At 49.0% G+C, this 15429-nt stretch overlaps 1 protein-coding gene across 6 annotated transcripts in view; it reads left to right on the plus strand.

The window, feature by feature from the left end:
* Positions 1-12075, plus strand: part of ITSN1 (intersectin 1) — a 246668-nt gene extending 234593 nt beyond the window's left edge. For all 6 annotated transcript variants that reach the window (XM_070455186.1, XM_020892645.2, XM_020892648.2 and 3 more), the window contains one exon: positions 1464-12075. In XM_070455186.1, the coding sequence (XP_070311287.1) occupies positions 1464-1612 (149 nt within the window). In that variant the 3' untranslated portion in view covers positions 1613-12075. The remainder of the gene's footprint in view (positions 1-1463) is intronic.
* The last annotated feature ends 3354 nt before the right edge of the window (positions 12076-15429 follow it).

Below are 15429 nucleotides of genomic sequence, written 5' to 3' on the forward strand. Positions count from 1 at the left end.
TGTTGAAGCTGAATCTCCAATACTCTGGCCACCTGATGCGAAGAACTGACTCCTTGGAAAAGACCCTGATGCTGGGAAAGATTGAAGGCAAGAGGAGAAGGGGAAGACAGAGGATGAGATGGTTGGATGGCATCACCGACTCAATGGACATGGGTTTGGGTAAACTCTGGGAGTTGGTGATGGACAGGGAGGCCTGGTGTGCTGTGGTCCACAGGGTCGCAAAGTGTTGGACACGACGGAGCGACTGAACTGAGCTGACTGAGAACAGTGTGACTCAAGCCTGGAGTCTGAACCACTGTGCTTCACTGGCCATTTTTATTCTGATAAATAAAGACTTGAGGTTGGATTTTTTAATTGAATAGTGAAATATCATGACACAATGGCAGCACCACTAGAGATTCAGTTTCAAATCCTAGTGTAGCTCTTATTTCAGAGATTATTCCTGAAATGCACACGGGGCAACATGCACTGGTATCGTCCACCAGAAAAAATTCCCAGGTTTTAAACCTTGGAAGAAAAGCTATTTCCTGTAGAAGAGTGCCTGGATCATAGTATATTGCCAATTGCTGAATTGCTGAATGAAAAAAAGGAAGGAATTAATGGTCTGGAAGCCCATTTGGCATAGCATTAAAAAATTTCAAACATTCTCATGTCTATTACTGACTCTCTCTGTCTCTGTCTCTGTCTCCGTCTCTGTCTCTGTCTCCATCTCTGTCTCTGTCTCTCTCTCTCTCTCTCTCTCTCTCTATATATATATATATATATATATATATATAATTTTTTTTGGCCCTGCCATGCAGCAGAGCCAGCAAAAGATCAACCTCTGCCTTCTACGGTGGAAGCGCTGCACCCTAACCACAGGACCACCGGGAAGTCCCTGACACTCAATATTTGACGAAAAGTGGTGTTGAAGGACTTCCCTGGAGGTCCAGTGGTTAAGACTCTGGGCTTCAAATGCAGGGGATGTGGATTTGATCCCTGGTCGGGGAACACAGATCCCACATGCTGCATGGTGTAGCCAAAAAAAAAAAAGGTGGTACTGAGATTGTCCTGGGAGCCTGCAGCGCCTGTGCCGTCACCTCCTCCCACCAAAGAAATAAGTGGAGAGAGAGAGAAAAGAAACAGCTGACTTTCTTCTGGGAGATTTCTTTAAATTTCACATACATTGCAAATTGCGCAGCAGATATGATATCCAGTTTTGCATTGTCTCCCAGGGAGCTCCCGGCCCTTTAGGGGCCCCCTGGGTACAAGGGAAAAATCTGTATTTTGAGTTTCTTCTAGACTCTTCTTCATCCCCAGCCCAGTACCTTTTTGTTTTCACTCCATTTAAAAATGATGCTGTCACTGTAGTCCCTGGATTCCAAGAAACTAACTCCCTCGCTGGGACACTCCCAATATGCCAGGTACCTGCCCTGATGAGAAGGAATCCTCTCTGAGGAGGGTCTATGTGTCTGTCTTTTCAGATTTTTTGGGTCGGACGGAGATCCGCGTGGCCGACATCAAGAAGGACCAGGGCTCCAAGGGTCCAGTTACGAAGTGTCTTCTGCTGCACGAAGTCCCCACGGGAGAGATCGTGGTCCGCCTGGACCTGCAGTTGTTCGATGAACCGTAGGGAGCCCGCCAGGGCACGCTTGGCAGAGCTCAGCCCGAGGCAGCGGATGCTGCCTGCCTGGAAACAGCATGGCTTTTCGAGGACCGGCGTTTGGTGTTCAGCCACAGGGCAACAGGGCAGAGAAGATAGGCCCCTCCAAGCTTCTTGGACTGCTTCTTGACAATCCTTCCCCTAAATCACTTCCCATGTTAGGAAACAGGATTCTGTTTTCCTTTGTCTTCACTGTGGGGCTCATCGTGGCTTCTAGGGTCTTTGAAGTCCCCCAGGTACCTTTGGTGGGGTGTCCGTCCCATCCCTGGGCCTGAGGCTTGAGTCTGGTTACTGTAAAATAGGTTCATAAATGCATCGTCTATATTTTTGGAGAACTCATGGGACCCTCCTGTTTCTTTCCTCCACCAGCCTCCAAGCAGGCCCTCCAGGATGCCTAGCCCTTGGTATGTTTAGAAATGATCACGCTGATCATGTCATTGCTTCAGAATCTCATTTCCCCACTGGGATCTCATTGGAAATGCTGCCCTGGGTCTGATCACTTGGGGAGATGGTCTTCCGATCAGATGCTGGTCTAATCCGTGGAAGATCAGATGCTGGTCTAATCCATGGAAGATTCCAGCAGGCATGTTGTTAGGGTTTTCCCAGTCTCCTCCAGGTCTTTCTCCTGGTAGCTGTCAATGAAAACTATTCTGGTTTCCAGCACCCCTGGAAGATGGTTAAGGGAGGTTGTCTAATAGCTATACTCTGCAGGACTAGGCCGCTGTAGCTTCCCTGAAAGGCTACTTGATGATGTTATTGGGTCCCCATCTCCAGCCCTGCTGGACATTTCCCTTCCCGCTTGGAGGTCCTGTTTCAGGACAAGAGCGGTTGCTGGTGACCAGCTCTGAGCCTCTTCCTGCCTGCTTGTTATGGGCAAGTTCCGCACGTGTCTTTGGTACATTCCTCCGAAAGGTGTCCCCAAGGTGTGCGAAGGAAAACTGACAGTCTGTGGAGGAAATCTATTACTGTGGTGGGGGAGAGACGCTAAGAGCAGGCAAGCCCCTCGGTTCCAGGGAAGCAGACCCGAGACTCCTTCCCAAAGCCCACCATACACAGCCAACCTCTCAGTAACGCAAGGACACACGGCGTGTTGCCAGAATCAGGAGCGTATGACCACGTGCCAAATTCGGTTTGAGTTCTTTTTTGTTTTTTAAACTGTTAGTGAAGTATAGTTGGTTTGCACTGCGGTGTCAGTTTCTGCTGTATAGCAAAGTCAATCGTCCGTGCATATTCATACGTCCCCTCTTCTCTGGATTTCCTTCCCACTTAGGTCACCGCGGAGCTCTGAATGGCGTTCCTTGTGGTGTACAGTAGGTTCTCATTAGGTACCCATGTTATCCATGGTGGTTATATGTCAATCCCAGTCTCCCAGTCCCCCCCCCCCCCCCCACCGCCTCCTTCTCCCTGGGTATCCACCCATCTGTTCTCTATGTCTTTATCACATCAGATCATCGATACCACTTTTCTAGATGCCACATATATATGTTAATATATGATACCTGTTTTTCTCTCTCTGACTTACTTCACAGCATCTGACAGTCTCTGGGTTCATCCACATCTCTGCAAACGGCCACAGTTCCATTACTTTTTGTGGCTGAGTAATACCAGTTTGAGTTCTTTTTCTCCTTAAATGCCAGGAGATAGGCTGGTTGACTAGATAAGAACTTGATTTGCTCATGACAAGCGTGGATCATACTTTGTTTGCATGTTAATGCTCCCATAATCCCAGTTTGTCGTTTTACCATGAAATGTTCATTGCATGTTCTCTCAGTCCTGGAATCTAGCTTTCCTGGGTGAGACGGTGTTCTCCTCGATTGCAGGTCCTTAGAATTTAATTAGGATTGTAGAATGCGTTCTAAAGACAGCATTGGCACTTCCCTGGTGGTTCCAGTGGTTAGGACTGTGCTTCCACTGCTGGGGCTGCAGGTTCCAGCCCTGGTTGGGAAACTAAGATCCTGCATACCATGTGGTATGACCAAAAAAGAGGGGAAAAAAAAAAAGATAGTTAACTACCCACTTTGCTAGGAACCGAATATGTCATGTCATCCTTCAAGCAATTTTTAAAATGTGTGTCTCGGAAAGGGCAACAAAGTTTACATTTCATACTTCTAAGAAACACTTTATTATTTATTTATTAAAGGTAGTGTAGACTTTTGTATCAAGAACAACAGACATAAGTATTTTTTGAAATAAGCAGATCTACCCTTTAGTTAGTAACTCTCAGCTAAAGACCTTAGAGACCAAGTTCAACTTCAGGCATGCATTCATTTACCACTTTCCAGCAGCAAGCATGGTTTGGATACTTTAAGTTCATATGTATGTTTCGATGCTGTTAGGAAATTGTTTTAAATGAAATCTATGAATAGACCTACCAGTCACACTTTCCTATGTCTATACCCAATACAGCTTGTTCAGTGTCTTTATGAAGGACACGTGATTATGGTAGAAAAAGAAGGGTTACCTGTGTGTACGGAGTCATATTGGGTCACCAAAGCAATCCCTTTCTTTCTCCCTTTTCTTCATTGGCTTTCTTTGCGTGTGAATGTTGGGCATCACCGTTCATGTAGGGTGGATGTGATGTGCTCAGTGACAAACATCTTGTCACCTTTTTTGGTCCACCAGCTCACCCCCCCATGCAGAGTCCCACTATCGGAATTAATGTCGCATGAAGAAGCAATATGAGTCTTTTCTCCCAGGTGACTGTACTGAGCACCCTTGCGATGCTCCTCCAGGGCAGCGATTCTGGATGAGTGCCCTTGAACTCACCAGGAGGATTTGTAAGGTGACTGATCCTCCTTACAGACGAGATAGGCTGGCTGTCAGATCCAGCTGTAACTCAGGAACGTGGATGATGCATGGTCTCCAGTTCTTTGAGACTAGTCCTTCGCGTCTAACTTTTTGGGCGGCCGGGGCTGTATTTCATAGAGATGAAATGTCCCTTGCCAATAACCTTCTGTGTCCTAGCTCTTTGCTTTCCACACACAGGGTTTCCCCTGGCCACTGCCTTCTGGCATTGAGTCCAGCCCTCCAGACACCCCGAGTTTCCTCCTTCTCTGAGCCACCCTGACCTCGTCTAAGCCCAGCAAGGGAACTGCTCATGGATCCATGCCCCGAGGACAGGAGCCCTTGGGCTGGGCCTCCTTTGTCAACCAGCTCTCCCAGCCACTCTGGGGCAGGGTCTTTCTGGCAGGCAGGTGGGCAGCATGTCTCCTGGAATCAGAGCACCTGTGATCCCCCCAGAGCCTGAGGATGTGGTTCATTCAGATCCAGGGCTGGCCTCACACACACACACACACACACACACACACACACACACGCACACACATCTTTCTAGGCTGGTGTCTCCAGATGTACTTGAGAGACTGGGGCCAGGCATCCTACTTGTCTCTGACCTCTGATGGCAGAGGAGAGAGCTATGCTTCCAAGGAATGTTCATGTTAAAAGGGGAATTATTTCTGCTCTTTGCGTTTGGAACAATTTAAGCATGACTTAAGTCTACGAAAGTAACTCATTTCAGCTGGTTAGTACTACTGAATTTAACGGGAAAAAAATCCACCCGAAAATGAGTAAATTACCACTTGCATCATCCTGTCTCTCCAGGAGTAGACTGGTGCAAGCATAAAGCCACTGACTATAGCAGAGCGGGGGCGTTCCAGAATCCAGTGGGGCTGGAGAGCGAAGCAAAGGGAGTGAGTGCAGTGTTTCTGGTTTTATCTGGAAGGAGACTTGGGAGTCTATTTTAGAGTTTTGCCAATACTTTGAAAGTGAACTCGCTCAGTCGTGTCCGACTCTTTGTGACCCCATGGTCACCCACCAGGCTCCTCCGTCCATGGAATTTTCCAGGCAAGAGTACTGGAGTGGGTAGCCATATTCTTCTCCAGGGGATCTTCCCGACCCAGGGATCGAACCTGGGTCTCCTGCATTGCAGGCACATTCTTTACCACTAGCACCGCCTGCCTGTACTTTGATGAGCAGAAAAAGACTTCTCTCTTTACTCCAGATGGTTTTTTGCCCCTAACTCTTTGGGCTCTTTTGGTTCACAGAAAGAATGTTTGTTTTGTGCATGTAACAGTTTGAAGAATTTCCATTGGGAACAGCAAGTAGATTTTCATTCTGTGTCAGTTCATTGTATTTTCCCTTCTCTTTGGGGCTGGAGCTGAGTTTACAGCGAACACTAGCATGGAGAAATGGATGCCTGCATGCTTTCGAGGTGGCAGGGTCACTTCAGACTTGAGGTCAGTGTGAGCTTAGCGAGGGGTCTGCCCACTGCAGGTGCACTTGCTTTCCAAGCTCAGAGCCCCCTGCACGGGAGAGTGAGGCAGAGACAGCAGAGAAGCCTGGTGTTCCTGATCGGCTTCAGCTCTCAACCGGCAGGAGCGTGGTTGGTGACCGGGACACATGGTGAAGCCTCAGGTTCTGTGGTCCGAGTCACCCCAAAGGGCGTTGGGTTAAACGAAAGCTGTCCTCTTTTTGCACCCAGGGGCTTCTCTTGGCTGCAGGGAAGGGCTCAGGTCAGCTGCCAAGACTCAGCTGGCAGTGCCCGGAGCCACGTTTTATGGGGGCCGCTTAGTATTGTGTCAGTATGACTGGGATGTTTATTGCACTTGGAAAGCAGCCATTTCTTTGAGCTAGAGGAGAGGAACATTCTAGAACTTTCACTTCCTTACCCTGCATTGTGTCAGATCCAGGAATAGCTTTGTAGGTCTTCAGGCTCAACTAAGGTACACAGTCTGATACCTTTGGGAGTCAAAATCTATTCCTTATAAGCCTGGAAAATTCATTCTGCAAGAAAGATAGAAAACCTCTAACAGCACTCTATCTTAGGAGTATTAAAACCCAGATGCCAACAGCTGGCAAGTCTTATCCCTGGGTTGTGACCTCTTGGTAACACCGTCAGTAATGTTAATAGTACATTGTTCATTCAGGGAGTCCCCTTTCCTGGGTATGACCACCATCCAAAGGGCTGGGGAGTGGTGAGGAGGGGGTCTGCCTTTGTGGCTTTCACAGCCTCATTGTAGATCTAATTTTAAGTCATTTGAATAACACCCAGTGCTTGTAAAAACTCACCTCCACCTCCAAAAATTACTTCAGTGACATGCAGTTTCAATTAGTTCCTTCACTGAAAGGAACCCTCTTTAATCTGGCCTCGGGGAACCAGATAACACCCACATAATAATTTTTTTTCAACACTATGTGTGGTTGTCAGATTTCAGGGTAAACTTGCCCCTAGTATATGTCAGGGTGTTTTGTGAGTCATTTTTTAAAAGGATTTTGTTCTACTTTCTATACCAGCCTCTATTGTTAAAATCATCAGAAATGTGTGAATATTTTAGGATTCAAAGCCCACCAAATAAACCTGTTCATAAGTGGGCATATGTGGTCAGCCTTGAAAAAAAAATCAAGCACTTCTCTCTCTGATATTTACTGAGAACTTACCCAGTAACCAGGGTTTCTTTTTATGCAGTGGAAAGAATGCATATTTTTCTTCTAGGAACTCTGGTTTTGTACTTTTTTCACTGAAAAAGAATAATATTCCTGTGCGGTTGTTTCTAAAGCTATGTTCCTTTGCATTTTCCCTCTCATACTCAAAGCCCTAGTTTCCTCCTGTTTCTCGATCTAAACAGAATGGGGGCCTGGGGCAGAGAGGGTGATGCAGGAACCAGAGGCAGGGGGATGGCGGCTTTGCTGCGTCTGGTTGAGGATCCAGCCCCTGCCGTTCTACCCACTGTCATCGCTAGGGGGCGCGCTCCCCGCGTTAGAAAGTAGCCGGTCCCACTGGCGGCTCTCAGGGCGCTGGCTCCACCTACTGCAGCTACCGGGGCATTGCTCTTGTGCAAATCAGAAGGAACTTGCTGGGTCTGAGCAGGATGGTGGGGGAGGGAACTTAGCGGCGAGCCTGGGATTCGAACCCAGCACTCCTGCGGTACCTGGTGACACCTTGCCTTTCTCTGCTGCTGGGTCTGGGGTCATAAGGGGTCCTCGGCCTTCCTTCTTTTTCTGCATCTGCTTTGGTGAAGGCCCCTTTGAGATTCAGCCCTGCAGGGGCCTCAGGTGTTAAGTTGGAGGTGTTTCCCCTGCCTGCTGGGCCGACCCAGGGCGTAGGCCCACAGGGAGGAGGCACCTGTCCCCAACAAGGGGTTGGAGAAGTCAGGTTCCCTCTGCTTAGACTGGATCACACAGTTTCTAGGTGGAGACTATGACGTCTGGAGTTTCAGATGTCAAGGAGCTGAGTGGGGCAATGCAGATCATTGCATGGTGTGTGTGTGTGTGTGCACGTGTGCATGTGCGTGTGTCTGTGTGTGTGCTTGCGTGTGCACCAGGGGGAACGAGTGGATACGTGAACAGGTGGGTCTGACTCTTCCTGCAGTCAAGGTCAGGACCTGCTGCATAATTCGTGGGCTGAGTGCAGAATGAAACGATGAGGCCCCTTGTTCAGAAGTGTGAAGAATTTCAAGGTGATGACAGCAGAGAGTGAAACCAGGAGCGGGCCCTCCTAAGCGCAGGATGCCCTGAGACTGCACAGATCAGACGCCCATGAAGCCAGCCCTGGTCACACTGTCTTTTCAGTTGGTTTCTGAAGCAGCTGGGGCTTCATCTTCTGCTTCTTACTCTGCAAAGTCTCCCTGGCAGGTTGTGGAGAACTGGGCTGGTAACACTTTTCAAAATATCTGCTTATAAAAGCACAAATGATCTGGATCAGTCAGAGGGTGTAGGATTCAAGCCCCAAGTTGACAGATGCACCTGGTCTCTGGGCTCCCAATCCAGGGCAGGCCAGGGATGCCGAGAGGCCTCCAAGTCTTTACCATTTAACCCACTGATTGGAAATAAAACCCTTCCTTTTAGTCGTTAGTCATCCACCGGGGGCTTTTCTCCTCCTTGCTGGTGGGTCAGACAGGCTGCTCTGGCCTCTGCCTTCCAAGTGACCATCTGAGTGATGGCAACGAGAAGCAGGCAGCTGGTGGGGTGGGTGGTGCCTGGTGTCCCTTCCACGGGGCTGGACGCTGTTCCTCCATCTCCTCTTCCTGGAGAGAGCGAAGCCTGCCCAGGCTGGGTGCTTGGCACACAGGTGTCTGGAGGCACCTGCTTCTGAGACGCAGCGACTTCCCAGTTGGGCTGTCTGCCATAGGACCCCACCTATGAGTGGGCTGTTGGGAGCAGAGACCCCACTGTGTGCGTAGCCTCGGGTTCCAGAAGACCACATACCAGGGAGGCAGCTGACACGGGAGTCTCCCTTCTCGCTGTGTGCTGGTTCTTTCTTTCTTTCACTAGCACTTTCTAGCGCTCAGCAGGACACTCCAAAACCGTGGCTTGACCTTTGCAGATCAGTTTCACGTCTACCTACACAGAGCAATAATCCCGTCTATGTTTCCAGATTCTGTCTGGGATTATAAAGTTTGCTATGTAAAAATACTGACAGAAAGTTGAATAGAGATATCAAATTCATCTTGCATGGGTTTGATTGTGTCATTTTGAATGAAATAACAAATTCTAGCTTTGTTTCTACTTGTATTGCAATCATCCGGACTACTGAAAGTTCAGAAAGTGTTTTCCAGAGGCATTTAATTAATATTGTGTCAGAGTTAGTTTTCATGAGTGATCTTTTTGTTGTACATTTTACAAATCAACATCCTTAAAATGTTGTCTGGTAAATATTCACTATTGGACAGTAGATATTCTAGCAAGATCTTTGTTAATGATATTTATTTTAACACATGCATTTAAAATGTACATTGCCAATAGCTCAAGTGTCTTTAAACTGTAAAACCAACTTCAGATCTTCTTTGCTGAAGCCCAAGCAGGCTGAGATCTGTACCCTTTGGGCCCTTTCTTCTACCCTTTCATAATCCTACCTAGATAGAGAAGTTGGCAATCTCATAATTCATGTCCTGTTGCCTTAGCTACATCAGCGTATACCTTCACATCTATAGGTGGTCAGCATATGTGTAAATACATGTATACAGATGAGAGTCTGCAACAGAATGTCCTGTGTATGATAAGCAGTCCTCAGCTCTTGGTTTTCTGCATTTTATATAGTTTCCAGCTAAGAAGAATGCAGAATTCCACTACATAAAATGAAAAAGTTATGCTCTTTCAATGGTTTGTCCAGAAATCTCTGCTGTAAGTTTATGGGAATGTCTATGACTCAATGTACATATGGTGTGTAAGAGGTTATGCTGTTAAGTGTTGCATAAACTAACGCAGATTCTGTAGTTATAAATAATTAACTTGTTATTGTAAAATGTGATTTGTCACTGAGAGATTATTTTTCTGTATGTATATGAGAGTATTTTAGGAATCTAATTTAAGTGCATAAAACTATAGAAAAAAGTAAAAAAAACCTATTCCAAGAGCAGAGAGTGCTTAATCAGATTACTTGGGTTCAACCCAACTAAATTTCATATATTAAAAAGAAAACCTGAGTTGCATATGTTAGAAATTCAAAGAAGTCATTTTGGAGGGGCATAGAAAATGTGAAGTTGAATGCAACAGGCAGTGTTATGATAACATGATTAGTGTCCTCTGGCCATGACCTTGGTTGAGACCCCTGTGTTTCATTGAACAGGTAACATGTTCCGGAAGGTGCTTCTGTCAGGAGGGATAGGAGGCTTGAGAGTCTGGTTCCCATAAGATCGGAGTTATGTGCTCTGAAAGCTTCCATGGGTTCTGGAGGATGGGCCAGGAATCTTGGGTGGAGCCAACCGTCCTAGAAAGTTCCGAATGTCCCGACTTCCGGGTCACCCTTTGCAGTTCTCTTTCTGAATAGATTCAGTGCATCCCTTTGGTGTTTGCATTGTGCTTTCCTGGAGGCCCCCTCACTGTCCCCACCGTGGCTCTCCACTGTGGGGTGAAGGATGAAGCTTGGGGCTTTCTGGGTTACGCTGTTCCCAGCACACAGGACAGGCAGCACAGGGCAGCCTTCTAGCTGCTCGTGTCCATGGTGGAGACCTCAAGGCCAGAGGCCTTCCTCTTTTCCCAGCCCAAGAAAAGGGTCAGAGGTCCAGGCTGCTTCTCGGGCACAGACTTCTTGTCCTTTGCCACCGGAAATGTCCCCACAGGCCACCTAGGGATGGATACAATGCAGAATCCTATGAAACTCAAGATGCAAACCCCCGAGAGGTGCGTTTAGTGGTCCTTTCAGGAGGAGGCAATCCTGTGAGGTCAGCCTCCCTCGTCAGGCTGGGAACGATGGAGCGCTGAAAACGGCCAAGCTCCTGGGGAGTCGCGGGTGTTGCACATAGAGCGCTGTGTGTGGGGTGTTGAGGGCCCTGGCTTGAAAGGACACATGGGGAAGGTGTGCCTTAGGTTTTCAACATTTCTTCCAATGAGCTGCATGCTTCCCAATGCTGCCAACCAACGGTCCAAGTCCTTTTTTGATACACCTGAAATTGGCAAATGCTGGCGTTCAAGTGACCTCCTGGAATTCAGGGTTCAGGAGGTGCAGGGAGCTGTGATTTCTGGGAGCTTCCTGGAATCTGTTATCATAGGAGTGATCTGAAAATCACCTTGAGGAACTGTGTGGGTGGATGTGACTGACTTCATTTCCAAACATGGAGCTGTTTAGGGACCTCTTTGTCCAAGGTGGCCTGGGAAGGCCATCTAAAGCTAGCCAGTAGAAGTGGATAAGCTCCCATCGACCCACCCAGAGTAAGTCCTGACCTCCTTCCTTGGCACCAAGTCCTCGTGGCTGGTGTGGCAAGAGGGCTGTAAGAGGAGATGAGTCAGCCAGCCAACCACCCCTTGGGTCCTGCTTGTTACAAAAAAGTCTGGGGTCAACAAAAGCCAGAGAACGTGGGGTCCTGCTCAGCAGTGACCACTTGCAAGCCATTCCAGTTAGCCTTCACCTATTTAGAAAAGAATGTATCGGTCCTGACATGAGTCCCTTGTGTTTCCAGCGGCAGATGGGTCACAGTGCTGGGGGCATGTCGCTTCCCTCACAGCCCTGCCCAGGGGGTGGGATAAGCCGCGCCGCCTCCCTGATGGACACCCTGTTGACTGTAATATACTTCTGTTGCCAAATAACGGTACTGTTTAATTTCCCATCAAAGGGAGACTATATTGTTTGGTGTGTAATGTCAATGGAGTTCCAAAAATTACTAGACGCTATTGTAAATTGTAGAATTCTGTATTTGTCTAAGGTTTGATGAAGCAGGGCCAAGACATTAGGTTTCTTTTCTGTTTAAAAGAAGCTGAGGTTAGGTTTGCTCTCTGAGCATTCCTTTGGCACCTTATTATGTAAGAAATGTTAAATTTGACTGATCAAGATTATGGTAACTGAGTTTTGTTTTCTTTAAACCAGTAGCAACATCAATACAGATGGCTATTTCTGTGTATCTGGAATCTAAAAAGAACAATCTCTTCCAAACAATTCTTTGGTCATTTTGACCTGTATGGTTTAAATTCACATAGTTCATGAATAAAAGGAGAAAAACCAACCTTGTTACAATGGATTGCTTTGGGTTCTTTCTGCCCCACTTCCTTTCTGAGCGGACTGTTTTGTTGTTTAGTCGCCAAGTCATGTCCAATTCTTTGTGACCCCATGGACTGTGGCCGGCCAGGCTTCTTTGTCCATGGGATTCTCCAGGCAAGAATGGAGTGGGTTGCCATTTCCTTCTCCACTATACAGCTGTATCTGTCATCTATCTATCTGTTTTTGAACATCTTGATTTTTAAGAACTGCATAGTATCCCATTGCTTGAATATATATTCCAGTTTACCCTGATTTTTAAAATAATCCTGAATGGTGTGTTGAGGCTGCTTTAAAATTTTTATCTAGATAAAAATAGTGCCGTGAAGACTATCACTGTACACAGATCTCTGGGTTCATCTCTGATGACCACACAAGGCAGTGTTTGAAGCGTTTCATTACTTCCCTCCCCTGTTTCTATGTGCTTAATCAACAAGGAGGTTGTTGAGTTGGATTCTGGATTGGGCAGTATTACCGGCAAAGATATTTCATCAGCTGTTACATGTCTTCAAAGCTCGTGGTTTGCCTCGGGTATGCGGTGTGCGACGCCCATCAGGAGGCAAGCTGGGAGGAAGGCAGATGGTCTTGGGGAGACAGGAGTGCTGGTTGTTACAGGCGCAGCTGCTGAGCCTTTAGAGACCACCCTCCCGTGGAGTCAGTGGGAGGTTTCTTCTCCCTCTTGTTAACAGCCCAGAGGTCTGAGGTCTGGCCTGGCAGGGCCTTGCAATCATTTGACTTTACCTTGAAGTAAAGAGGTGAAAGCTTCACTTTCCACTGTGTCCGCATCTAGCGAGAGGGAAAGGAAACTGCCTTTGAGGCCAGTTGGGAAGGGACACTTTTCCTCTCTTTTCATCTGCCCGAACTTAGTAGCTCCAGCATCAGGGATTGCCAGGGAGGGCGGCAAATGTCCGCAGCTAGATGACTGGATCCCGGGGCCGCACGTCAGCCGGAGCCCTCCTGGCTCCGGGGAGAGGTCCGAGAGGCCCGCAGTGGCGTCTCTGCCCATTGCATGTGGTGACGGTGGAGCTGCTTTGCCAGGAAGAAGTTAGTTTCAGCACCGTGATGGCCGGGAGAGTGATGTCACACAGGTGGAGGGCACACTGGTCCCCGCCCAAGGTGCAGGGGGTGGCCCCGGGCCCCTGTGTACCCTGGACTTCCTAGATGGCACAGCCCTGCCTCTGCCCACGGACGGCGGCTCTGGGAAGGGAATCCGTTTGCTGTCCAGACACTTGGAGGCGACCGAGGAATGGGCACCAGAGGTGGCTGTGTCTGAGGCCAGTAGGAGGGCGAGCGCCGGGAAGAGCTGGCCTGGCTCACAGGGTGAATCGAGAGTATCTAACGGACAAGGTGTGAGGGGCCCAGACCGTCACCTGAGGCTGTCGCCTGTTGGCCCCAGTGCGGGGCACCACGTGCCGGGACAAGCGGGAACAGCAAAACAGGGGAGTTGAGGGCGGGGACCCTGGGCAAATCTCCATCTCTCCCCCCTCACTCGCAGAGTGAGGTTTCTCACTTGGACCACAAGGCTGTTAAGTCGCTCAGTCATGTTCGACTCTTGGCGATCTCCATGGACTGTAACCCACCAGGCTCCTGTCCATGGGATTCTCCAGGCAAGAATACTGGAGTGGACTGCCATTTCCTTCTCCAGGGGATCTTCCTGACCCAGGAATCAAACTCACATCTCCTGCCTTGCAGGCAGATTCTTTCCTGTCTGAGCCACCTGAAGCTTAAATAAGATATAACGTGAAGCAGTCTTGGAAACTGCAGAGCAGCCTTCAGTTCGGGGGTGTTAGGTCAAAATTAAGGGCATTTTACTGGGGAGATTTTCCTGGAGGACTGATCGAGTCAGTCACCCTAATGGTCCCTTAGAAACCAGGATTTCTGAACAGTCCTTGAAGATGGGAGATTTTGGCAGGCGATTCTAGATGGACTTGGTCAAGTGCCCACTTCCTGTCAGGTGCTGTGTGAAGCCAGTCAGTCAATCCCTGGGGCAAGATGGCCCAGAGAAGTCAAGAAGCTGTCAGAGCAGTAACCCATCATCATTCACTGACATCTTCACATCTGGGAGACCCAGTACCGAGCTCGTCATAACCTCACTTCACTCTTGCAGCAGCTACTCAGCAAGTGGACATTACAGCCTCTTCCATGTACGGCGGTGGAAGCCGACCCTCGAAAGCAGAGGCTTCAGGGGTTCCAACAGCAGAGGCCTGCATGTGCACCCCCCAGAAGGCTCTAAGACCGCCCTCAACCCTCACACCTGCTGCTGCAGGGAGTAGCAGTCTAGCCCAGCGACACACTGCGGGTGGCGTCATGTCCCCTTACGGAGCCTCCTGCTGAATGGTTCTGTAGGGTGCCTGCTCCTCCTGGCGAGGTCACTTTCAGGCTGGGAGAGGGTTACTATCCAGGCGAAGAAACACGTTATTGTGGCCACAAGCCTTCCAGTGTTGTCAGCATGCCCTATGACCTGACGTGCGGTGGCTGAGTGCGCACCAGGTTCTCTTGAGACAGTGTCTGCTGGTGATTTCAGGGTGACTGTTCACTATCAGAGAAGCACGAAGGTTGCTTTGTGCTTGGCTCCCCAGCCTGGCTGGAAAGGCCCTAATTGGCAGAACCAATCAGACGGTCAAGAATCCGCCTGCAACACAGGAGCCCTGGGTTCAATCCCTGGGTGGGGAAGATCCCCTGGGGGAGGAAATGCTGACCCACTCTGGGATTCTTGCCTGGAGAACTGCATGAACAAAGGAGCCTGGCGGACTACAGTCCACGGGGTCACAGAGTCGGACATGACTGAGCGACACACACACCAACAGACAGAAGCTCAACCAAAGAACAGTGCGTTCTAACCACGAGTGTGCCTCCCACCGGAACTGGCGCTCCCAAGAAGGGAAAACTCCTGCCTCTATCCTGAGCTGGCTTTCCCGGCCAGCCTTGGTTCAGAGGACCCTCCAGGGGCTGTGGCGCCCGGCGAGCTGAGACCTGCTGCTGCTGGACCTCTGCCCCAGTGAGAGCAGTCACTGCTTTTAATTAGATTCTCTTGATTCCAAAAGAGCGATGTTTTTGGCCAGAATCTCTCTGGAAGCTTTTATAGACATCACCACCTCTAAACTTAGAATTACACGGAAAGTGGAGAGCAGGACGGATCACTTTCGGCTCAAGTCAGAATGCACAGGCTGGACACACGGACCTGTCAGAATACTCGGGTGAGCACATACCGGCCCTGAGTGGAGGGTGCTAGGCAGCCGGGAACATGGCTGACACTGCGCCTTGGGGGCCCGGCCGAGGGGGTCAGCCCACGTGCTGCAGAGGCTGCGAGAAGCACGAAGCA

The sequence above is a fragment of the Odocoileus virginianus genome, chromosome 25 (genome assembly GCF_023699985.2).
Source record: "Odocoileus virginianus isolate 20LAN1187 ecotype Illinois chromosome 25, Ovbor_1.2, whole genome shotgun sequence".
NCBI lineage: Eukaryota > Metazoa > Chordata > Mammalia > Artiodactyla > Cervidae > Odocoileus > Odocoileus virginianus.